This window comes from Apostichopus japonicus, chromosome 15 (genome assembly GCF_037975245.1).
Source record: "Apostichopus japonicus isolate 1M-3 chromosome 15, ASM3797524v1, whole genome shotgun sequence".
NCBI lineage: Eukaryota > Metazoa > Echinodermata > Holothuroidea > Aspidochirotida > Stichopodidae > Apostichopus > Apostichopus japonicus.
The window spans coordinates 15,348,157-15,373,638 of record NC_092575.1 but is presented as its reverse complement, the minus strand read 5'-3'; the positions used below and the strand labels follow the sequence as shown (position 1 = coordinate 15,373,638).

The 25,482-nt window shown below is 35.4% G+C and overlaps 2 protein-coding genes across 6 annotated transcripts in view; both read right to left on the bottom strand.

Moving 5' to 3' along the window:
* The window catches only part of LOC139980926 (uncharacterized), a 51,634-nt gene extending 36,555 nt beyond the window's left edge, over positions 1 to 15,079 (bottom strand). The window contains exons 1-3 of one of the 4 annotated variants that reach the window (XR_011797738.1): positions 10,818 to 15,079; positions 10,071 to 10,197; positions 8,999 to 9,391 (exon numbers count right to left, since the gene is read on the bottom strand). Coding sequence is in view for 2 of the 4 variants with exons in the window: in XM_071992971.1 (XP_071849072.1) it covers positions 163 to 600 (438 nt within the window). In the remaining 2 variants the exon portion in view is untranslated. Of the gene's footprint in view, positions 1 to 162; positions 1,460 to 7,869; positions 9,392 to 10,070; positions 10,198 to 10,817 lie in introns of those variants that run through there. The other 3 variants (XR_011797737.1, XM_071992971.1, XM_071992973.1) reach the window with 3 other exon arrangements.
* LOC139980927 (uncharacterized) overlaps positions 1 to 25,394 on the bottom strand; it is a 72,648-nt gene extending 47,254 nt beyond the window's left edge. Inside the window, exons 1-3 of one of the 2 annotated variants that reach the window (XM_071992974.1) lie at positions 23,565 to 24,671; positions 23,199 to 23,325; positions 19,242 to 22,619 (exon numbers count right to left, since the gene is read on the bottom strand). In XM_071992974.1, the coding sequence (XP_071849075.1) occupies positions 22,027 to 22,619; positions 23,199 to 23,325; positions 23,565 to 24,002 (1,158 nt within the window). In that variant the 5' untranslated portion in view covers positions 24,003 to 24,671 and the 3' untranslated portion in view covers positions 19,242 to 22,026. Of the gene's footprint in view, positions 1 to 19,241; positions 22,620 to 23,198; positions 23,326 to 23,564 lie in introns of those variants that run through there. The other variant, XM_071992975.1, reaches the window with a different exon arrangement.
* Between the last annotated feature and the right edge of the window lie 88 nt (positions 25,395 to 25,482).

The following is a 25,482-nucleotide window of genomic DNA, read 5'->3' as shown; positions in this document are numbered from 1 at the left end:
ACTACCTTAAATCTTGAAAGTGGACATATGAAAAATTTGCACGGTATAGGTACTAATTATGGAATCATAAAATATTGTAGATCAAATAGACACAAATGGTCATGTAAGCATTGAAAGTCACTCTAGATAAAAATCAAATAAATATTCCGAAGTTTTACCTACCTTTACTTTCTCATTTTGAGTTAACTCTAATTGACACGAAGCGTTTTTAATTTTTAGGTTAAAGCATTTCACCCTATCTGTTCCTTCATCATGCTGACAGCTACAGTCATAGATACCAGCAAGACGCTCATTAATGTTAATTATATGTAGACTGGAGTACATTATGTCTCCGTTGATGATGTCACTGACAGAGAAACTCTCTGTACAGTTAGAACACGATCCTGCATTCAAATATTTCACAGGACTTGTACGGAATGCCCACAGACCTCTCACACAGTAAGCCTGTAACTCACAGGACAAGGTTATGTTTTGTCCAAGTACTCCATAAACAAAATCGCTATCATTCTTATGACTGTAACCATCGCAAGTATCTTGCCCTTTTGCAAGGCAAAGAACAAATCCAAGGATAAAACTTGTCTGAAAACCACTCCTGTCCATTTTGATCCCTTGTGTACTTTAATGTGTTGATGTTTACTGCATAACGGGACACAAATATGAATTATAAATGGCAATCAATAAAATAGTTGCACCAAAAAATTTGGAACAAATCCAAGAATAATAATTATTTCCAAAGTTTGTGGTATTCCATTTTGACAAATATCAGAATATGTTAACATTCAAATTGATTCAATTATATTACAAAGCAGGCATAAATATGATTTCTAATTTAAAGTATCGCAATCTGACAAAGCCTAAAGTACACAAGAGAGATTGCTTTATGAACGATGAGAAGGCCTATGTATATCAAAACAAATTGTTGAGAGCACCAGAAAATCCCCGGTGTAACAGAACAGAAATGGAATACCACTCTCCAAAATATTAGAAATGAGGATAAAGAATTCAATCTCAGTTTCATAAGAATTCACGACATCTAGCACATCTGCAGTTGACTGCTCTACGGAAATGTTGCACTTAATTCTAAAGAACGAAAGTTGTATGCGAGATATGAAAATTTACCAAATCAAAAGTGAAAGAACTTATCGCTAAACGTCACTTTGTAGAATATTCATGAATATTCATTAAACGAAGGTACATAGAACTCATTGATAACTGTTTTATCTGCATGATTGCAACAACACAATTGATGTAGCTGCAAAAGTAATGCATATACATTAATACAATCTTTACTATTTTGCACCAATTTTTAACAACGCAGTGTAGGTATTGCAGTAAATAAGTAAAAGTCACTATCAGCTGTCACATTGGACATCTTACTTTCAGTGTCAGAGAGTACACTGCTCATTTCAGGAGTCACAGTACAGCGTGCCCAAACATGCTGCAAATTTGTTAACCTTGTGATAAAATATTTGGAATATTAAGTGGACTATTCCGAAAAAAAGGTAAAAAGCAGCATTTTATGACATATGACCATGGTAATGCAACAATATTTTCTTCAACGGACGGGTTTCATAACACTTTATTACAACGACATAATAACAAGGAGATAACACCCTCTTGAAAATAACAAACGGGAATCTCTGAGTAGGCCTATATCTGTTCTCATATTAGACGAAATTCTCCCTGAGTACTAGTTAAGAAAACTGTATAACAGTCAGTTGTTAAGTGCTGTTAACCATCAAACATCTCTGTGTAGTGTAATACTCGTTAAGTATTAGTTTTCATTTCTGTTTATGAAAGGTAGACTTAGCAACACAATAACAATTCATTTCTCTCGTCGGAAATACCGCCGTATGCCTCTGCAGTTGTCTTAATGTCAGTGAACAGCAAAGATGTAAACAATTCAACCATATAAATAAGCTACATTACTTCCTTTTTTGTTTTCAAGTGAAAGGTTATAATTCCTCTCTCATTCAAATAGATACGCCAATATATTAATAAGACTGATTTGGACATTTCAAACGCCCTCTTCACAACTTTTTTGTGTAGAGATGGCGGAAAAGGATTACTATTCAATATGGATGACGAGGAGGAGCACAACACTCGTAGGGGAGTGGGACATGTCAGACTTGAGGTAACAGATCGAAAAATCACCTCAAAACCGTCCTCACAAGTAGGACCCTCTGTACATTCTGTGTCACGAATTCCAGTACTTGAAATGTTTTAAATAAAATGCACTTTTCATATATATTTCCAAAGATTTTTTAATTAAAGGGCATTGTCGTGCTACATTTTCTTAATTTCTCTTATAAAGTTCGTTTCTGTTCTAACTATCAAAGAAGCACCTTTTCTATATCAACATGGAAAAGGGTGTATTTCATTAACTTAATGATGCACAACAAATTATTAAAAGCGGCATTTTTTAGGTTTTCATAAGACTGAGGCGGTACAAGTTCTCCTGTTCTTTCTTTCTTTATAAGACGAGTATTAAAACATCGTGCGTGACATTGGGACAGCAAACATATTTGTCAAGTATTAACGGGGTGGATGATTTGTAACCGGCGAGATATGCTCTGCTTTATTTTTCCTAAATACATTTTCAAGCAGTTTCGCTCTCAGCACGAAGAGGTGAGAATTTTGTGGAACATGAAATGTAACTTGAATTACCATTAACGTCATTTCGTGTAAAGAGTTATTGCATGAAACAGTATGACTCATCACTAGAAAAGAAAGTGCAGTTTTTAATACATTATACACTTAACATAAGCCTGAGGTGTAAGTGTCTTAAATGTATCATTACAATGCTAGTGATTAATGCGAGGGACCTCTCTATCTACTGCGCGTCACATAATTATCCCTGGTGTAGGTTCTACTGGTGAACAACACCACGAGCATACTGCCTCTATCCAACCAAGGATATAGGTCGGAATATAACTCGAGTTATCGTTAAGATGTTTAGAGTCGTAACTTTGCAGGGGTGTATTCAGGGAGGGGTCCCTTCTCCCGAGCACGCGCATCTCAATTACAATTAACTAAACACCTGATTTTTCTCTTATCAAGGAACTCACAATCAGAATAACTACGTTTTTGCACGCGGGCTGTTTGCACGTTTTATCGATGTTTGCTAACACACCGCTGCTTTAGTAGCTCCATTATCTACCGATTTTTGTTTCCCTGGGTTCCTCTGCCTACAAGAACCGTTACTGATACCACCATTGTAAATAGAGTGCATGAGAACGTATGAATCCTCCCTGAAAAAGAAAGTACTGTGGTAAATATATAATGAAAGATGTACCCATAAACATGAAGTGAAAGTATTTAGTACTTTATCATTGTATTCCTTCAGTACAGTCCGTATGCTCTTTGTATATACACCGCGGCACATAATTATCAAGCGTGTAATCGTGAGCTACAACTGCAGCATAGGCCTATAATGTTTCTTTCCAATCATTTTGCAACACATGTACACTTTCTTAATTACTTTTGCTGATATTGATTAAATTCGACTTTAAAAACATCCATTTCTATATGCTAAATCCTCTCCCATTTCAGATTGCGCTTTCCCCTGCTAATGACATAGTTATATGTCATAACATTATAAACGAAATCTACAACAGTTATAGTACGTGCTTAGGAGCCCAATTCGATTGGGAGGCTGTAGACGATTTGTAAAATTCAACCAGTATGGAATGGCATATTGGTGAGAAAGCCCTCATCTTTGAAATTCTAATACGATATAAGGAATGCCAACAGTGACACATCTCATAACATCGTCTTGGACAGAAAAGGTAAGCATGGAGTGCGAATTGTGTCAGAACTCCACAACATCTACGCCAGATTAGTTGGGTAAACTGAGAACGTTAGTCTAATCAACAATTTTACGCAATAACTGACTTTCATCAAACAAGAAAATGTTCTGGACAATAACTAAAAAAGGGAATGAGTGATATATACCATACATGTGGTGGGTGCATGACCCATGGTGAGTATAAGCTGAACCCTAATAATTTGGTTCTCATATTACTGATTGATTAGGTTCAAAACTTCAAATCCCGAAATTCTTTTTCTTTCTTTTTTTACAAATTATTTGATATGGTGATATCATTTGCCCAAACTGATGGGCCCATATTTAGGCTACTCTTGCAGCATTATGAGAGAGTTTGGCATATTGGCTTAGAATTCTTTGGTAAACGATTTAGGTGCAGGAATTTATTTTTCATAAGGACAAAGGTCATTTGAGGTCAGCAGAGTGAAAAGTCCGTGTAAATACATACCTCGTGGTATGTATAGGAACCCCTGGTGAATAGATGGTCCCATTTTGTCATCACGGTCAAAATTAGGTTACTTTGGGTATTTTAGAGGAACCAGTATGATCATTTTAATAATTACGGATATTTGAGCTTACTGAATCATTAAACACCGTTGTAAAGTATTGCTTAATTCCTCTAGTTTGTTCTGTATAACATTTTTTAGTCTTTTTAATCTTCTGCATGTTTCACTCAGAAAGATTAGAAGTAAAAATCATTGGAACCATGCATGGAGACAATGAATAGTTCATTAATCCATTAATAGGGTATCACTTTTTTGCTACTTCCAGTTCAGGATTATGTTTATATCAATGCAGTGAATAAAATAGTATTCTGTAACTACCTTGACAAAGTTATGAAAAATATTTTCAACTTTCTTACGTCTAACAGAACTAACGTGGCATCAGTAAGATGAAGAAACTGATCAAAGATGCAACACTTTACAGTCTACTTAATTATATATGAGTCAATTGTGAACCATACATTGTTTTATTACAAAATAGCAATGCAGACCTTCAAATCTCTTCATGTGGGCTCCTGCTTACATATCGGATCTCATCAAAGAACACGTTCCCGGCCGGTCTCTCCGCTCATCATCTGAACTTCTTCTACGTCACCCACATAACTCGACGACCAAGTTCTACGGAGATAAACCGTGTTCTGTCGCTGCTCCGGTTGTTTGGAAGAGCCTACCTTCAGATCTCCGCAATTTGAACAATCTTAATATTTTTAGGAAGAACTTGAAGACTTATTTTTTTTTAAATGCTTAGAGGGATTTATTCTTTTATTTTTTTTATTATCTTACCTCTCTTCATGCTATTGAGCATTTTTATGATCATTTTAATCTTTAACATTTTATGCTGTACAGCGCTTTGAGATTTCATGGAAAGCGCTTTTTATATTATTATAATTATTACTGTAATCCGTTTTGCTGTTATACTTTAGTGATCTCAATTCATCCTAATTCCTCCTTATTTGGGTTTCTCACATATCTTTCGTTCTGTTCCATCTGTATTACAAGCTCATTAAAAAAATAACGTGTTGTAAGTTGAAACAAAAGCAGTGCTTTGTTATTTGTCTGAATGTCATTTGTTCAAATATTAATAATCTACGTTCTTCTACAACAAGAGCTGTAGTGCCACGGGAGCAGGATGTAATTGTTGAGATACCCTTTGTTAATATATGAGTGGTTCCTGTTTCCCACTACCCATAAATATACAGATACCTTGCATCAACATACAAAAAGAGAATGTTTCTGTACAAAAAGGCTTCGTAAATATACACCCACTTTCCATCAAATAACAGAAGGTAATTGTTTCTATACAAAAAAAAACTGTGACTTTACAGAACCTATTTGTACAATTATTAAATGGTACTGTAATTTTAGAGAAATTGTAGGTGAACGGACACCTTGTGTAAAGGTAAACAAAGCATAATTGTAGATGTACAACAAGTCTCTGGAAACTAATTGACAGAGATACTGCTGTAAATTTACAGATATTTTTTTACCACTGTGGGTTTGCTTTGCATTTTGCGTCACTTTTTGACTTTGTCATTAACGTTCCTGTCTGCCATTTCACAGACGAGAACAATTTCTATTGCTTCGTCAAACGTAAGATTATCCTGCAACAACAGCTTTTTCTCGGCTCGGCTATAACCTAGGGTTTCGATGTTAAGTGGTCTTTTAAATTTTTGACTAGTCCATCGTAAGACGTATTAGACGGATAATATGCCAATAATAAAGTTTTTAATAAGCAATATGTCTTAGTTCCGATAAGACTAAAAAATACTGCAACCTTCTTATCGTCTTTGACACCATTTGCCAAAAAGAACTGTGTCTCTCTTAATAGCTATCAAAGTCCTCATTGGTTGAATCAAATTATTCAATTTTCACAATCAATGCCCTTATAACAAACTTGTTGGAACCAGTTAAGAATAAAATTCCAAAAGTTTTAAGAAAATCCTCGTCGCCAATAAAAAAACAGGTGTTTCGACCATCAAGTATATATAAACGTGGGTAAAGCTACAAAATATGAAAGAACTCAATAATTAGAGGAAGCGGGTATTTTATTGAACTGTGTTGTACAAGAGCAAGTGAACAACTTATACAAAAATTAACTTAATGTAAGAACAAAGAATTTGAGCATGTATGGCTGAGATGAAATCATATTTCTAAGAACTGTAGAAGAGAACAACATACTTGACATAGACTTGAACAAATGCTTTAAGTCATTCTGTTCAATATACAACATTAACAATACAACATAAATGGAACCATTCTCACATTGGTCAACTAAATCATCATAGTATAATGTTACAAACAGACACCTTTTGCCAGATAAGTTCACAACATTTTACAATTTAACTTTATATCTTCATTTCAAATCTCTGATTTAGGAAATGTGAAACTCACACGGTAACTATATTTAGCATCTGCAACAAGTAGATTCCGCCACTGCCCTACATAACAATACATCAAAGGTAACATCGTATAAGGTCATGTGAAATACCCCCTTCCATAACTGTATAAGACTTGACGAAACGCTTGCCTTTACTGCCGACTTTGAAGTTATCTCGCACTTCGGGTCGAAACGCTTTAAAACCTCATTTGGATTAGGAATATATTGTAGTTGAAAAGGGACGAATACATGCCTTGACACACCCGGCACGGAGAAAACTTATTCCTGCAAAGAACGTTAGAGTCTCCGACGGATTGAAACATTTGTGTGCATATTGAAACGCTTGGGACTGTGTGTGCTATCAAACCAAAACGAAACTAACATGGACATCTGACAGGTGATGATTTGTTATGTTTCTCTTCCTGTTCTTCTCTCCTCCTACGAACTGTATCCCTTATTGTTTGGGTAGGAGGCATATAGACTCTGGACGTTGGTTAGCAAGCCTACTGTCAAAGAAGTGTAAATGCGTGTGTCCTATTTTCTGATCAGGTGAAGATAAACATGTCAGCCTACAAAGCATGTCTTAAAGTATCATTCAGCACAACACCTACATATATGTTTTGCAGCGGGAACCCATGCAGGGGTGTTGTTGAGGGACCTCTCCTATAAAAAAAAATTAAACAATTCTTAGAGCTGTGAAATGGTGCAATGGACTGACACATACGTAGGCTATACTCTAGGTCGATGATTACTTGCAGTGTTGTGCTATTGACTGCTTTGACACCCTCCATAAATCTCAACATGAAGATGATTAAGCTCGTTCTCAATGCAAATGAAATTTTCTTTCAATGTCAATACGATGAGAATACTGCTATCAATACTACGTCATGTCTTATTGAAAATTTAAAGTCTTAAATGTACCAGTATCTGATGAGTCTATGTAATGAACATGCATTATGAATTAAAATGAAGCACATGTAATAACCAAGTGAAAATGTACAGTCGCATCCTAGCATCCTACTAACACTTAATTATATCTCAAGTCTTGAATGAGAATTGGCAATATGTCACGTCAGGTACGTGGGAATATCCCTTTTCAAAATTACGCCCGACAAACAAACTTTTATAGCATAGCATAGCACGGTGATCCCAGTTATGGCCACCTATAGACTAAACAGGTAAAGTTAACTCATTGTTGAAGAAATATGTTTTCTTTCATCATGACTTAGTTTACTTAAAAAGAAACGGAGTCCGTCCAAAATTTAAGTGGATGAATTTGAAAAAGTTAAAACGTCATTCTTTGTTTGAATAAACATTGAATACTTACAGTAAGTCAGTTAGAGAAAGAATAGTATGGGGATAGATCTTACGTTCTTTACATTTAAAACACACAAATATGACCATCTTGTAGATTTAAGTACGCTAACACAAATAAAGTGAATAAATAGTGAATATTTGGCCAAACGTGTTAATTTACAGTATCGTTTAGATCCATATTTTTGAAAATATCTTGGGACAATTGCTAGCACACTTCCAAACTTTGGCTTACTTTCCGTTGCTATGCCATGGTACAATCAAAGAATTCCAAAAGTGAGTCATAATTCCAAGTTCTATCCATCCTTTATATTTTCTTCCTTTTATTGGAATATCAATGCATAAAATATGCAAATCACAGAGAGAGAGAACACTCCACAATAGACACAACCCGGCAATTTAATGACTGTGGTGATTTCGGGCTCATCTGATTCAATTGAAACAAATATGTAAAGTTACAGTAGTCGCACACAAACATATAAGATCTCATCGGGTACGGTAATTAATAGAAAAGGGGCAAGAATTGTCTCTCGATTTTGAGGTGTATAGACTAACGTAACACACTTTAACAAACGTACCTTTCAAGAAGGTACTTCGCAACGACATATATCTAAGAACAAGTCTTTTCTTCCTTTGCTTAAATCATGATCACTGTGGTAAGCACTGCTTATTATTTGATTTCGTCATAAAGAGGTACTAAATTATGAATATGTCTCTCATATTCAATATCACTTTTATCCAATGTCGATGAATAAATATGTCTTGCATATTCAATATCACTATTATCCATCGTCGATGGATATATAGTTTTTGAATATTTATTTTCGTCAGTTGCGGCTGTGGAGAGAGGGATATCTCTTGAATATTCATGTTCAATTTTCTTCGAATATTTCCGTGAAACAAGCCAAAACAAGGAAATAATAATTAAGAATAGTACAAGAACAAGCGTTATGAGTACTATAACGCCGACTAAGATACCTGTCATGTTAGCGGTGACCCTTTTTCCAGATTTATTCTTCATCATGGAGGTCGATATACTGTTTCTATCTGTAGTGTATAGCGATGTCGCAAAAGTGAAAGTGCCGTTCTTAGTGAAAGTGGGTTTAGTACCTCGAGTAAAATCCTCCTTCCTCGTGGAAGTCAATGAACTGTTTCTATTTGGAGTATATGGCGATGCCGCAAAAGTGACAGTACTGCTCTTAGTGATAGCGAGTTGAGTAATTCGTGTAACTTCCTCCGTGGTGGAAGTTGATGGACTGTTTGTTGTTGAGGAAATTACACTCAAGATGATTCTCGTCTGGCATAAGTTGTTGATTATGCAACTAATCCGGCATCTATCTTTTGATTCCTTTATTTTTAACAACCCTGATCCTGAAATGTAAATATTCGTTAATTATGAAGCGTTCATTTTAGAAAGAAGTTTTCTTAAGCGTCTCACACCAACTATGGAAAACTAAGAAGCTTGAGAGAGGACATGGGAATAAAGATGTATCACACAGTATACCACCTAGGCTCGCTTACGTTAGACAAGTTTTAACATAGACCATATCAGGTAGTAAAAGCACGTATGTACGTAGGCCTACATTCGTTATAATTAGTACGTACATATTGATCATTACGTATTACGTAGTAATTAATACGTACCTATTACGAACGTACGTATTAATTATCACGTGCGTACGTCATATATATCACGTGCGTAATAACTATCACTTACGTACATGATATTTTTACGTACGTATGTAGTACTATCACGTAAGTACGTAAAATATTTTTTTTACCATGTCCTCTGTAGAGCTTCGCAGAAAACAAATATAACTACAAGAAGTATTCTATATTCATTCCGATATATTCGACAGTGTCTTCATGTCTTCATATCTATCAGACGAAAGTCTTAATTTTTCCATTGTATCCATTGTTTCAACTAGCAATACATACCACGATTTAGTTAACAAAATGTTCTCTGGAGAGAGAAGTGAAACAAGACGTACAGTGAATCACATATAAATTCAATGAGATTTACGTGTGTGGTTGTTGTAATAATACTTACTGTTTTTGCAATTTGTATTCAGCTTTGCAACGTTGTTTACGCATCTGGCTGTGATATTGTCATCGGTGTTAGCATTTACTGTACGTACTGTCTCACCATGATGACTTCTATAACTGTTATCAAATACCTGCGAACAGTGGCGTAGGAAGGTACTTTTGAGTGGGGGGGCTGAAGACTGATGGCCGGCCTGGGGGAGGGGTCTAAGGGGAGGGGGTTTCCCCCTCCCCTTTGGATTTTTTTGCATTTCCAGGTGGCCTCAGATGCAATTTGGTGCAATATAGCACACTTCAACACCCACTCCATTTTGTAAATAATTTTGCATTTTCACCTGGCCTTAGATGCAATTTGGTGCTCCAAATGAGATTTTTTTCTGATTTGGAAATGAAAAAGGGGTTTTCTGACTTGCTGAGCGGGGGGGGGGCGGAATGATACTCCCGCCCCCCCCCCCATATTTTTCACTGGGGGGCTGGCGCCCCCCCCCCCCAGCCCCCCGGTTCCTACGCCCTTGCCTGCGAAGGTAAACATTGATCCCATAATTAAATATCACCTCAAAAATACCTAAAATCTTGAGAGTGGACTGTGTTTATAAATATAGGGATCGTGACAACATATGAAGAAATTTGCACAATGTAAGTACTAATTATGGAATCATAAAATATTTTAGATCATATAGACACAAATTGGTCATGAAAGCATTGAAAGTCACTCTACATAAAAATCAAATAAATAATCCGAAGTTTTACCTACCTTTACTTTCTCACTTTGAGTTAACTCTAATTGACACGAAGCGTTTTTAATTTGCAGGTTAAAGCATTTCACCCTATCTGTTCCACTACCATGTTGACAGCTGCAGTCATAGATACCAGCAAGACGCTCATTAATGTTAATAATATGTAGACTGGAGTACATTATATCTCCGTTGATGATCTCACTCACAGAGAAACTCTCTCCACAGTTAGAACACGATCCTGCTGTCGGATATTTCACAGGACTTGTACGAAATGCCCACAGACTTCTCACACAGTAAGACTGTAACTCACAGGACAAGGTTATGTTTTGTCCAAGTACTCCATAAACAAATTCGGTATCATTCCTATGACTGTAACCAACGCAATTATCTTGCCCTTTTGCAAGGCAAAGAACAAATCCAAGGATAAAACTTGTCTGAAACCCACTCCTGTCCATTTTGATTCTTCGTGTACTTTAATGTGTTGATGTTTACTGCATAACGGGACACAAGTATGAATCAATAAAATAACTGCACCAAAACATTTGGAACAAATCCAAGGATAATAATTGTTTCCAAAGTTTTGTGGTATTCAATTTTGACAAATACCAGAATATGTAAACATTCAAATTGATTCAATTTAATTGAAAAGCAGTCATAAATATGATTTCCAATTTAAAGTATAGCAATCTGAAAAAAAAGCCTAAAGTACACAAGAGAGATTGCTTTATGAACGATGAGAAGGCCTATGTATATCAAAACAAAATGTTGAGAGCACCAGCAAATCCCGGGTCTAACAGAACAGAAAATGGAATACCACTCTTCACAAAATTACAAACGATGATAAAGAATTCAGTCTCAGTCTCATAAAAATTCACAAAATCTAGCACATCTGCAGTTGACTGCTCTACGGAAATGTTGCACTTAATTTCAAAGAACGCATGTTGCTTGCGAGATATGAAAATATACCAAATCAAAAGTGAAAAAACGATGGCTAATCGTCACTTTGTAGAATATTCATGAATATTCATAAGTCGAAAGTAACATACACCTTTATGGTTTACTGTTTGATCTGCATGATTGCCACAACATAATTGCTGTAGCTGCGAAAGTAACGCATATTCATTAATACAATCTTTAGTATTTTGCACAAATTTTTACAACTCAGTGTAGGTATTGCAGTAAATACGTTAAAGTCACTATCAGATGTCACCTTAGACATCTTACTTTCAGTGTGAGAGAGTACACTGCTAATTTCAGAAGTCACAGTACAGCGTGCCTAAACAAGCTGCAAATTTGTTATCCTTGTGATAAAATATTTGAAATATTAAGTGGACTATTCCGAAAAAGGTTAAAAGCAGCTTTTTATGACATATGACAATGGTCATGCAACAACATTTTCTTCAACGGACGGGTTTCATAACACTTTACTACAACGACACAATAACAAGGAGATAACACTCTCTTGTAAATAACAAAGGGAAATCCATGAGTAGGCCTATATCTCTTCTCATATTAGACGAAATTCTCTCTGAGTATTACAGAACTGTATAATATAACAGTCAGTTGTTAAGTGCTGTTATTTCACCTTTAATTAAATATCTCTTTGTAGTGTTATTCTCGTGAATTATTAGTTTTTCTTTCTATTTACGAAAGTTTGACTTAGCAACACAATAACAATTCACTTTTCTCGTCAGAAATACCACCGTAGGCCTCTGCAGTTGTCCCAATGTCAGTGAAAAAGCAAAGATGTAACAGTTCAACCATAAAAGATATACTTCCTTGTTTGTTTTCATGTTAAAAGGTTATAATTCCTTTCTCATTCGAATAGATACACCAATATATTAATTAGACACTTTTAGACATTTGAAACGCCCTCTTCGCAACTTATTTGTACAGAGATGGCGAAAAAGGTTAATTATTCAATATGTATGACGAGGAGGAGCACAACACTCGTAGGGGAGTGGCACATGTCAGACTAAAGCAAGCAGGTCGTAAAAATCACCTCGAAACCGTCCTCACAAGTAGGACCCTCTGTACATTCTGTGTCACGAGTTCCAGTGCTAGAATTTTTTAACTAAAATGCACTTTCATATATTTTTGGCAAGATTTTTTTAATTAAAGGGCATGGTCGTGTTACACTTTCTTAATTTCTCTTATAAAGTTCGTTTCTGTTCTTACTATCAAAGAACACCTTTTCATTATCAATATGGAAAAGGGTGTATTTCATAACCGAAATGATGCACTGCAAATTATTGAAAGCGGCATTTTTAAGGTTTTCTGAGGCGGCACAAGTTCCCATGTTCTTTCTCTCTTTATTAGACTTGTAACCGGCGAGATATGCTCTGCTTTTCTTTTCTAAATACATTTTCAAGCAGTTTTGCTCTCAGCACGAAGAGGTGAGAATTTTGTGAACAATGAAATGTAACTTGAATTACCATTAACGACATTTCGTGTAAAGCGTTATAACTATTATAGGATGCATGAGACCGAACGAGTCATAACCGAAATAGTAAGTGCAGTGTTGGATACATAATGAATACACGCATCACAACCCTGAAGTAAAGAGATCTTAATTCTAGCATTGCTATCAGGTCTACTTGTGAAGGTCTACTTGTGAAACCCAATATTGAACATACTAAATATTTCTTATCATTTCGATAGGAATCGTTACCATATATAATGAGTCAGAACTTCTCAGAGGGGGTGGGGTGTTTAGGGCTGCGGCCCTAACCTTCCGGCCCCTGATCTGATTTCTTTTTCCACATAATATAAATAATATTGCTACTTTTTCTATAAAAAAAACCAGACATTAGTTATGAAGAAAAAGATATAAACTCACTTTGTACGCCCGTATTCCTTACCTTTACCTATTTTTTTTTTTTCTCTAAACGCCGGTATTTTGGTATTGTAGCTTCGGTATATACCGATACTTGTTTCATTGGCCTCTCTCCCAGAAAATCTGCAACTGCTATCGCAGTGCATGAAAGTGCAGTATTTAATACATTATGATTACGCTTAACATAAGATTAAAGTGAAAGTGTCTTAAATTTATCATTACAATTCTACAGCTCAATGCAAGGGACGTCTCTATCTACACCGCGGTACATAATTATCCCTGGTGTAGGTTCTACTGGTTAACTACAATATTGCCTCTTTCCAACCAACTTTATTAGTCGGAATATAACTCGAGTTATAGTTACGATGTTTAGGGTCATAACTTTTCAGGGTCGCATCCAGCCAGGGTCCCGACAACCGAACTCGGACATCTCTTCTGATTTTTCCTATTGGCAATTAAATGTAACTACAAACCTAATTTTTCTCTTATCAGTGAACACACAATCAGAATAACCACATTTTTGCTCGCGGACTTTTGGCACACTTAATCGATGTTTTCTTACACATCGCTAATTTGTATTTTATTAACTCCATTACCTACCGATATTTTTTTTCCATACCGATCATTTTTTCCTAAGCTCCTCTGCCTACAAGTACTGATACCACAATTATAAATAGATTGCATGCATGAATCATCACATACAAAGAAATTACAATGGTAAATTTATTAAAAAAAGATCTACCCATAAATATGAAGTAAAAATATTTAGTACTTTATCATTGCAATCCTTCAGTGTAGTCCGCATGGTTTTTGCATATACACCGCGGCACATAGTGATAAAGCGTGCACTCGTGAACTGCAAATGCAGCATATAATGTTTCTTCAATGATTTTGCAACACATGTACACTTTCTTAATTACTTTCGCTGATATTTGATTCAATTCGACTTTAAGAAAATACATTTCTATATCCTCCATCCCGTCACATTTCAGCTTGCACTCCCCCTGCTCTTAACATAAATTAATGTCATAACATTATAAACGAAATCTACAGCAGTTATAGTAAGTGACCAGGAGCCCAGTTCGATTTGCCGGTTGTAAAGATTTGGAAAATGTAACCAGTATGGAATGGTGTACTGGTGAGATACCCATCTCATCTTTGAAATTCGAATTCGATAAAAGGAATGCTAACAGTGATATATATCACAACATCGTCATGGACAGAGAAAGTAAGCATGGAGTGCACGTTTTGCCAGAACTCCACAACATCAACGTCATATCAGTTGGGTCAGCTGAGAATGCTAGTCTTTTGAACAATTTTACGGAACAACAGACTCTCATTAAGCAATAACATTTCAATTCATTTGGGGGTGGGGCAGTTCCCGGAACAATTGCAGTATATTGCCCGGGTATCATATGAAGGCTGCAGATATTGTCTCTTACGATTGTCTAGAGAAAGAAACTTACCAATATCTGTTAAAGAATTATAAAAGCTTAAGTATAGACATGCGTTAATATTTTTCTCTTCTTACTCACTTTTCAAAGTTTTAGATTCGATATTATTTTATTTATTTTTTCTTTATTTTGTACATTTTTATTATGAACATCGAGAGCATGTATTTACACAGTTATGTATACAAATAAAGTTGAAATCAACGCAAATGTTTTTCGTATCATTTCAAAACGTTTTTATAACAAATCAACTTACAACTTTAGTGAAATAAAATGTTCAGAAAAGATTGAGTTCTTAGCAGTTTCGTTGTCCTTGTTATTAACTTGATAAATGTTTGCCTTAATTAATCTTCTTTACGATAACGACAACTGTTATGAAGTTCTAGGATTCATGTATAGGTTTGCTATTGCTAGTAACTACGTAATGATACACTCCATCATCCAAACTTTCTTGATCCGGTTGACTAGCTATGATAGACATCTCGTGCTCAGTAGATCCATCTCTTTCCTTTCCTTCTTCAAATCCTTCATAAATAGGATTTATCCATTCTTCCTTCTCTGCGGAACGCTTTCGCTTGATCTTCAAAATTTTCCTTGACAAAACAAGTACAATGAAAATAAGAATGACAATGAAAGCTGCGAGTATGACCACAAAGATCATAGTAGCAGGCAGTGTGACTTTTTTTTCCAGTATATGCTGTGGAGACGATTGCGGTAATTCCATCGTCTGGAGTAGTGACTTTTGTCTGGTCCCGCGTAGAATTCATTTTTACAGAAGATGTAGACATGATAGTTGTTTCTTCCTTTGACGTCGTGTAAGTCAATGAACTGTTTCTTTCTGTTGTATATTGAGAAGTCGCAAAAGTTACTGTGCCGTTCTTAGTGATAGTCGGTTTAGTACTTTGTGTAAAATCCTCCTTCCTCGTGTAAGTCAATGAAAGGTTTCCTTCTGTAGTATATTGCGAAGTCTTAAGTATATACCGATACTTGTCTCATTGGCCTCTCTTCCAGAAAATCTGAAATTGCTGTTGCAGTGCATGAAACCGTATGACTCATCACCCAGAAAAGACAGTGCAGTTTTTAATAAATTATACACCTAACATTAGCCATAGGTGAAAGTGCCTTAAATGTATCATTACAATGCTAGTGCTTAATGCGAGGGACCTCTCTATCTACTGTGCGTCACATAATTATCCCTGGTGGAGGTTCTACTGGTGAACAACACCGCGATTATACTGCCTCTATCCAACCAAGGATATAGGTCGGAATATAACTCGAGTTATCGTTAAGATGTTTAGAGTCGTAACTTTGCAGGGGTGTATTCAGGGAGGGGTCCCGTCTCCCGAGCACGGGCATCTCAATTACAATTAACTAAACACCTGATTTTTCTCTTATCAAGGAACTCACAATCAGAATAACTACGTTTTTACACGCGGGCTGTTCGCACTTTTTATCGATGTTTGCTTACAGCCCGCTGCTTTAGTAGTTCCATTATCTACCGATTTTTGTTTCCCTGGGTTCCTCTGTCTACAAGAACCGTTACTGATACCACCATTGTAAATAGAGTGCATGAGAACGTATGGATCCTTACTGAAAAAGAAAGTACAGTGGTAAATATATTATGAAAGATCTACCCATAAACATGAAGTGAAAGTATTTAGTACTTTATCATTGTAATCCTTCAGTGTAGTCCGTATGGTCTTTGTATATACACGGAGGCACATAATTATCAAGCGTGTACTCGTGAGCTACAACTGCAGCATAAGCCTATATATGTTTCTTTCCAATCATTTTGCAACACATGTACACTTTCTTAATTACTTTTGCTGATATTGATTCAATTCGACTTTAAAAACATACATTTCTTCATGCTAAATCCCCCTCCCATTTCTGCTCGCGCTTCCCCTGCTCTAAACATAATTATATGTAATAACATTATAAACGAAATCTACAACAGTTATAGTATGTGCCTAGGAACCCAATTCGACTGGGAGACTGTAGAGTGTAGACCATTTGGAAAATGTAACCAGTATGGAAGGGCATACTGGTGAGACTCCCCTCATCTTTGAAATTCGAATTCGATATAAGGCATGCCAACAGTGATACATCTCATAACATCGTCTTGGACAGAAAAGGTAAGCATGGAGTGCGAATTGTGTCCGAACTCCACAACATCAACGTCATATTAGTTGGGTATAACTGAGAACGTTAGTCTTATCAACATTTTTAACTAACCTTAATCAAACAAGAAAATGTTCTGGACAATAACTCGAAACGGGAATGAGTGATCGTTACCATATATACACTATGGGTGCATGACCCATGGTGTATAAGTTGAACCCTAATGATTTTGGTTCTCATATCACTGATTAATTAGGGTAAAAACTTCAAATCCCCAAATCTTTTTTTCCCCTTCAAATTTGATATGGTTATATCATTTGCACATGTCAAACTGATGTGCACATATATAGGCTACTATTAACATCATTATGAGAGAGTTTGGCAAATTGGCTTAGAATTATTTTGGTAAAAGATTTACGTGCAGGAATTTGTTTTTCATAAGGCCAAAAGTCATTTGAGGTCAGCAGAGTGAAAAGTCCGTGTAAATACATACCTCGTATGTATTGGAACCCCTGGTGAATAGATGGTCCCATTTTGTCATCACGGTCAAAATTAGGTTACTTTGGGTATTTTAGAGGAACAAAAGTATCATCATTTTAATTATTACGGATATTTGAGCCCACTGAATCATTAAACACCGTTGTAAAGTATTGCTTAATTCCTCTAGTTTGTTCTGTATAACATTTTTTAGTCTTTTTAATCTTCTGCATGTTTCACTCAGAAAGATTAGAAGTAAAAATCATTGGAACCATGCATGGAGACAATGAATAGTTCATTAATCCATTAATAGGGTATTACTTTTTTGCTACTTCCAGTTCAGGATTATGTTTATATCAATGCAGTGAATAAAATAGTATTCTGTATCTACATGGAGAAAGTTATGAAAAATATTTTCAACTTTCTTACGTCTAACAGAACTAACGTGGCATCAGTAAGATGATGAAACTGATCAAAGATGCAACACTTTACTGTCTACTTAATTATATATGAGTCAATTGTGAACCATACATTGTTTTATTACAAAATAGCAATGCTGACCTTCAAATCTCTTCATGTGGGCTCCTGCTTACATATCGGATCTCATCAAAGAATACGTTCCCGGCCGGTCTCTCCGCTCATCATCTGAACTTCTTCTACGTCACCCACATAACTCGACGACCAAGTGCTACGGAGATAAACGGTGTTCTGTCGCTGCTCCGGTTGTTTGGAAGAGCCTACCTTCAGATCTCCGCAATTTGAACAATCTTAATATTTTTAGGAAGAACTTGAAGACTTATTTTTTTTTAAATGCTTAGAGTGATTTATTCTTTTATGTTTTTTATTATCTTACCTCTCTTCATGCTATTGTGCATTTTTATGATCATTTAAATCTTTAACATTTTATGCTGTACAGCGCATCGAGATTTCATGGAAAGCGCTTTTTATATTATTATAATTATTACTGTAATCCGTTTTGCTGTTATACTTTAGTGATCTCAATTCATCCTAATTCCTCCTTATTTGGGTTTCTCACGTATCTTTCTTTCTGTTCCAGCTGTATTACAAGCTCATAAAAAAAATAACGTGTTGTAAGTTGAAACAAAAGCAGTGCTTTGTTATTTGTCTGAATGTTATTTGTTCAAATATTAATAATCTACCTTCTTCTACAACAAGAGCTGTAATGCCACGGAAGCAGGATGTAATTGTTGAGATACCCTTTGTTAATATATGAGTGGTTCCTGTTTCCCACTAACCATAAATATACAGATACCTTGCATCAACATACAAAAAGAGAATGTTTCTGTACACAAAGGCTTCGTAAATATACACCCACTTTCCATCAAATAACAGAAGGTAATTGTTTCTATACAAAAAAAACTGTGACTTTACAGAACCTACTGTACAATTATTAAATGGTACTGTCATTTTAGAGAAATTGTAGGTGAACGACACCTTGTGTAAAGGTAAACAAAGCATAATTGTAGATGTACAACAAGTCTCTGGAAACTAATTGACAGATACTGCTGTAAATTTACAGATATTTTTTTACCAGTGTGGGTTTGCTTTGCATTTTGCGTCACTTTTTGACTTTGTCATTAACGTTCCTGTCTGCCATTTCACAGACGAGAACAATTTCTATTGCTTCGTCAAACGTAAGTTTATCCTGCAACAACAGCTTTTTCTCGGCTCGGCTATAACCAAGGGTTTCGATGTTAAGTGGTCTTTTAATTTTTTGACTAGTCCATCGTAAGACGTATCAGACGGATAATAGGCCAATAATAAAGTTTTTAATAAGCAATATGTCTTAGTTCCGATAAGACTAAAAAATACTGCAACCTTCTTATCGTCTTTGACACCATTTGCCAAAGAGAACTGTGTCTCTCTTAATAGCTATCAAAGTCCTCATTAGTTAAATCAAATTATTCAATTTTCACAATCAATGCCATTATAACAAATGTTGGAACCAGTTAAGAATAAAATTCCAAAAGTTTTAAGAAAATCCTCGTCGTCAATGAAAAAACAGGTGTTTCGACCATAAAGTATATATAAACGTGGGTAAAGCTACAAAATATGAAAGAACTCAATAATTAGAGTAAGCGGGTATTTTATTGAACTGTATTGTACAAGAGCAAGTGAACAACTTATATAAATATTAACTTAATGTAAGAACAAAGAATTTGAGCATGTATGGCTGAGATGAAATCATATTTCTAAGAACTGTAGAAGAGAACAACATATTTGGCATAGACTTGAACAAATGCTTCAAGTCATTCTGTTCAATATACAACATTTACAATACAACATAAATGAAACCATTCTCACATTGGTCAACAAATCGTCATAGTATAATGTTACAAACAGACACCTTTTGCCAGATATGTTCACAACATTTTACAATTTAACTTTATATCTTCATTTCAAATCTGTGATTTAGGAATGTGAAACTCACACGGTAACTATATGTAGCATCTGCCACAAGCAGATTCCGCCACTGCCCTACATAACAATACATCTAAGGTAACATCTTATAAGGTCTGCATCGTCAAAATTATAACTTCATGTAAAATACACCCCTTCCATAACTGTATAAGACTCAACGAAACGCTTGCTTTTACTGCTGACTTTGAAGTTATCGCGCACTTCGGGTCGAAACGCTTTAAAACATCATTGGGATTAGGAATATATTGTAGATGAAAAGGGACGAATACATGCATTGACGAACCCTGTACGGATAGACTTATTCCTGCAAAGAACGCAGAGTCTCCAACGGATTGAAACATTTGTGTGCATATTGAAACGCTTGGGGCTATGTGTGCTATGAAACCAAAACGAAAATAGCATGGACATTTTATAGGTAATATATGGTTTTGATGTGTTACTTTTCCTGTTCTTCTCCACTCTTTCAAACTGTTACGTAACCCTTATTTGTGGGTAGGAGGCATATAGACTATGGACGTTGGTTAGCAAGCCTACTGTCAAAGAAGTGTACATGCGTGTGTCCTTTTTTTCTGATCAGGTGAAGATAAACATGTCTACAAAGCATGTCTTAATGTGTTATTCAGCACAACACCTACATATGTGTTTTGCAGCGGGAACCCTCGCAGGGGTGCTGTCGAGAGACCTCTCCTTATCAAATAATTTTTTTTTTTTAATAGCTGTGAAATGCTGCAGTCTGACCCATACGTAGGCTATACTCTAGGTCGATGATTACTTCTACACGCAATGTTGTGCTAATGACTATTTTGACACCCTCCATAAATCTCAACATGAAAAACGATTAAGCTTTTTCTCAATGCAAATGCAATGCACTTCCACTGTCACAACGATGAGAATATTGCTACCAATACTTCGCCATGTCACGTACACTCGCATCCTAGCATCCTACTAACATTTAATTACATCTAAAGTCCTGAATGAAAATTAGCAATATGTCACGTCAGGTACGTGGGAATATCCCTTTCAAAATTACGCCCGACATACAAACTTTTATAGCATAGCACGGTGATACCAGTTATGGCCTCCTACTGAACTGGTAAAGTTAACTCATTGTTGAATAAATATGTCTACTTTCATCATGACTCAGTTCACTTAAAAAGAAACGGAATCAGTCCAAAATTTAAGTGGATGAATTTGGAAAAGTTACAACGTCATTCTTTGTTTAAATAAACATTGAATACTTACATTAAGAAAGTTATAGAAATAATACTATGGAGATAGTTCTTACGTTCTTGATATTTAAAACACACATTAATATGACCATTTTGTAGATTTAAGTACGCTAACACAAATAAGGTTAATAAATAGTGATTTTTTTGGCCAAACGTTTTAATTTATAGCATCGTTACGATCCATATTTCTGAAAACATCTTGGGACAACTGCAAGCACACTTCCAACTTTGGCTTACTTTCCGTTGCTATGCCATGGTACAATCAAATAATTCCGAAAATGATTCATAATTCCAAGTTCTATCCATTCTTTACATTTTCTTTCTTTTATTGGAATATCAATGCATAAAATATGCAAATCATAGAGAGAGAGAACACTCCACAATAGACACAACCCGGCAATTTAATGACTGTGGTGATTCGGGCTCATCTGATTCAATTGAAACAAATATGTAAAGTTACAGTAGTCGCACACAAACATATAAGATCTCATCGGGTACGGTAATTAATAGAAAAGGGGCAAGAATTGTCTCTCGATTTTGAAGTATATAGACGAACGTAACAAACTTTAACAAAAGTACTTTCATGAAGGTACTTCGCAATGACATATATTTAAGAACAAGTCTTTTCTTCCTTTGCTTAAATCATGATGACTGTGGTAGGCACTGCTTATTATTTGATTTCGTCATAAAGAGTTACTAAATTATGAAAATGTCTCTCATATTCAATATCATTATTATCCAATGTCGATGGATAAATATGTCTTGCATATTCAATATCACTATTATCCATAGTCGATGGATATATAGTTTTTGAATATTTAGTTTCGTCAGTTGCGGCTGTGGAGAGAGGGATATCTCTTGAATATTCATGTTCAACTTTCTTCGAATATTTCCGTGAAACAAGCCAAAACAAGGAAATAATAATTAAGATTAGTACAAGAACAAGCGTTATGATTACTATAATGCCGACTAAGATACCTGTCATGTTAGCGGTGATCTTTTTTCCAGATTTATTCCTCATCAAGGAGGTCGATAAACTGTTTCTATCTGTAGTGTATGGCGATGTCGCAAAAGTGACAGAGCTTGAGTTAGTAATTGTGAGTTTAGTTCTTCGTGTAACCTGCTCCATCGCCGTGGAAGTTGATGGATTGTTTGTTGTTGAGGAAATTACACTCAAGATGATTCTCGTCTCGCATAAGTTGTTGATTATGCAACTAATCCGGCATCTTTCTTTTGATTCCTTTATTTTTAACAACCCTGATCCTGAAATGTAAATATTCTTGAATAATGAATCGTTGATTTTAGAAAGAAATTTTCCTTAGCGTCTCACATCAACTATGGAAAACTAAGAAGCTTTAGAGAGGACATGGGGAATAAAGATGTATCACACAGTATACCACCTAGGCTCGCTTACGTTAGACAGGTGTTAACATAGACTATATCAAGTAGTAAAAGCACGTATGTAGGTAGGCCTACATTCGTTATAATTAGTACGTACATATTGATCATTACGTATTACGTAGTAATTAATACGTACCTATTACGAACGTACGTATTAATTATCACGTGCGTACGTCATATATATCACGTGCGTAATAAATATCACTTACGTACATGATATTCTTACGTACGTATGTAGTACTATCACGTAAGTACGTAATATATTTTTTTTTACCATGTCCTCTCTAGAGCTCCGCAGAAAACAAATGTAATTACAAGAAGTATTCTACATTCATTCCGATATATTCGAAAGTGTCTTCATGTCTTCATATCTATCAGACGAAAGTCTTAATTTATCCATTGTATGGGATTTACGTGTGTGGTTGTTGTAATAATACTTACTGTTTTGGCAATTTGTATTCAGCTTTGCAACGTTGTTTACGCATCTGGCTGTGATATTGTCATCGGTGTTAACATTTACTGTACGTACTGCCTCACCATGTTGACTTCCATAACTGTTATGGAATACCTGCGAAGGCAAACAATGATCAAATAATCATATTTCACCTCAAAAAATACCTAAAATCTTGAGAGTGGACTGTGTTTATTGATATAGGGATCGTGACAACATATGAAGAAATTTGCACAATGTAAGTACTAATTATGGAATCATAAAATATTTTAGATCATATAGACACAAATTGGTCATGAAAGCATTGAAAGTCATTCTAGATAAAAATCAAATAAATATGCCGAAGTTTTACCTACCTTTACTTTCTCACTTTGAGTTAACTCTAATTGACACGAAGCGTGTTCAATTTGTAGGTTAAAGCATTTCACCTTATCTGCTCCATTATCATGCAGACAGCTACAGTCATAGATACCAGCAAGACGCTCATTAATGTTAATTATATGTAGACTGGAGTACATTATGTCTCCGTTGATGATGTCAGTTACAGAGAAACTCTCTACACAGTTAGAACACGATCCTGCTGTCAGATATTTCACAGGACTTTTACGGAATGCCCACAGACCTCTAATACAGTAAGCCTGTAACTCACAGGACAAGGTTATGTTTTGTCCAAGTACTCCATAAACAAAGTTGCTATCATTCTTATGACTGTAACCATCGCAAGTATCTTGCCCTATTGCAAGGTATAGAACAAATCCAAGGATAAAACTTGTCTGAAAAACACTCCTATCCATTTTGATTCTTCTTGTACTATAATGTGTTGATGTTTACTGCATAACGGGACACAAATATGACTTATTAATGGCAATCAATGAAATAGTTACACCAAAAAATTTGGAACAAATCCAAGAATTATAATTATTTCCAAAGTTTGTGGTATTCCATTCTGACAAATATCAGAATATGCTAACATTCAAATTGATTCAATTATAATTACAAAGCAGGCATAAATATGATTTCTAATTTAAAGTATCGCAATCTGACAAAGCCTAAAGTTCACAAAAAAAAAAGATTGCTTTATGAACGATGAGAAGGCCTATGTATATCAAAACAAGATGTTGAGAGCACCAGCAAATCCCTGGTGTAACAGAACAGGAATAGAATACCACTCTCCAAAATATTAGAAATGAGGATAAAGACTTCAATCTCAGTGTCATAAGAATTAACGAAATCTAGCACATCTGCAGTTGACTGCGCTGCGGAACTGTAGCACTTAATTCCAAAGAACGCATATTGTTTGCGAGATATGAAATGTTACCAAATCAAAAGTGAAAGAACTTATCGCTGGACGCCACTTTGTAGAATATTCATGAATATTCATTAAACGAAGGTAACATACATCTCTTCGATTTACTGTTTTAACTGCATGATTGCCACAACACAATTGCTGCAGCTGCGAAAGTAATGCATATTCATTAATACAATCTTTATTATTTTGCACCAACATTTAACAAATCAGTGTAGGTATTGCAGTAAATACGAAAAGGTCACAATCAGCTGTCACATTGGACATTTTACTTTCAGTGTGAGAGAGTACACTGCTCATTTCAGAAGACACAGTACAGCGTGCCCAAACATGCTGCAAATTTATTATCCTTGTGATAAAATATTTGAATTATTAAGTAAATTATTTCCAAAAAGGTTACAAGCAGCTTTTTATGGCATATGACAATGGTAATGCAACAATATTTTCTTCAACGGACGGGTTTCATAACACTTTACTATAACGACATAATAACAAGGAGATAATACCCTCTTGAAAATAACAAAGGGGAATCTCTGGGTAGGCCTATATCTGTTCTCATATTAGGACGAAATTATCTCTAAGAACTAGTTAATAGAACTATATATAACCGTCAGTTGTTAAGTGATGTTAATCATTAAACATCTTTGTTTTCCTTTCTGTTTACGAAAGTTTGACTTAGCAACGCAATAACAATTCATTTCTCTCGTCAGAAATACTGTCGTATGCCTCTGCAGTTATATTGAAGTCAGTGACAGCAAAGATGTAAACAATTCAACCATAGAAATAAGCTACATTATTTTATTGTTTGTTTTCGTGTGAAAAGTTATAGTTCCTTACTCAATCAAATAGATACGTCAATGTCTTAATAAGACTGTTTTGGACTTTTAATCGCCTTAATCTTCACAACTTATTTGTGCAGAGATGGCGGAGAAGGATTATTATTCAATATGTATGACCAGGAGGAGCAC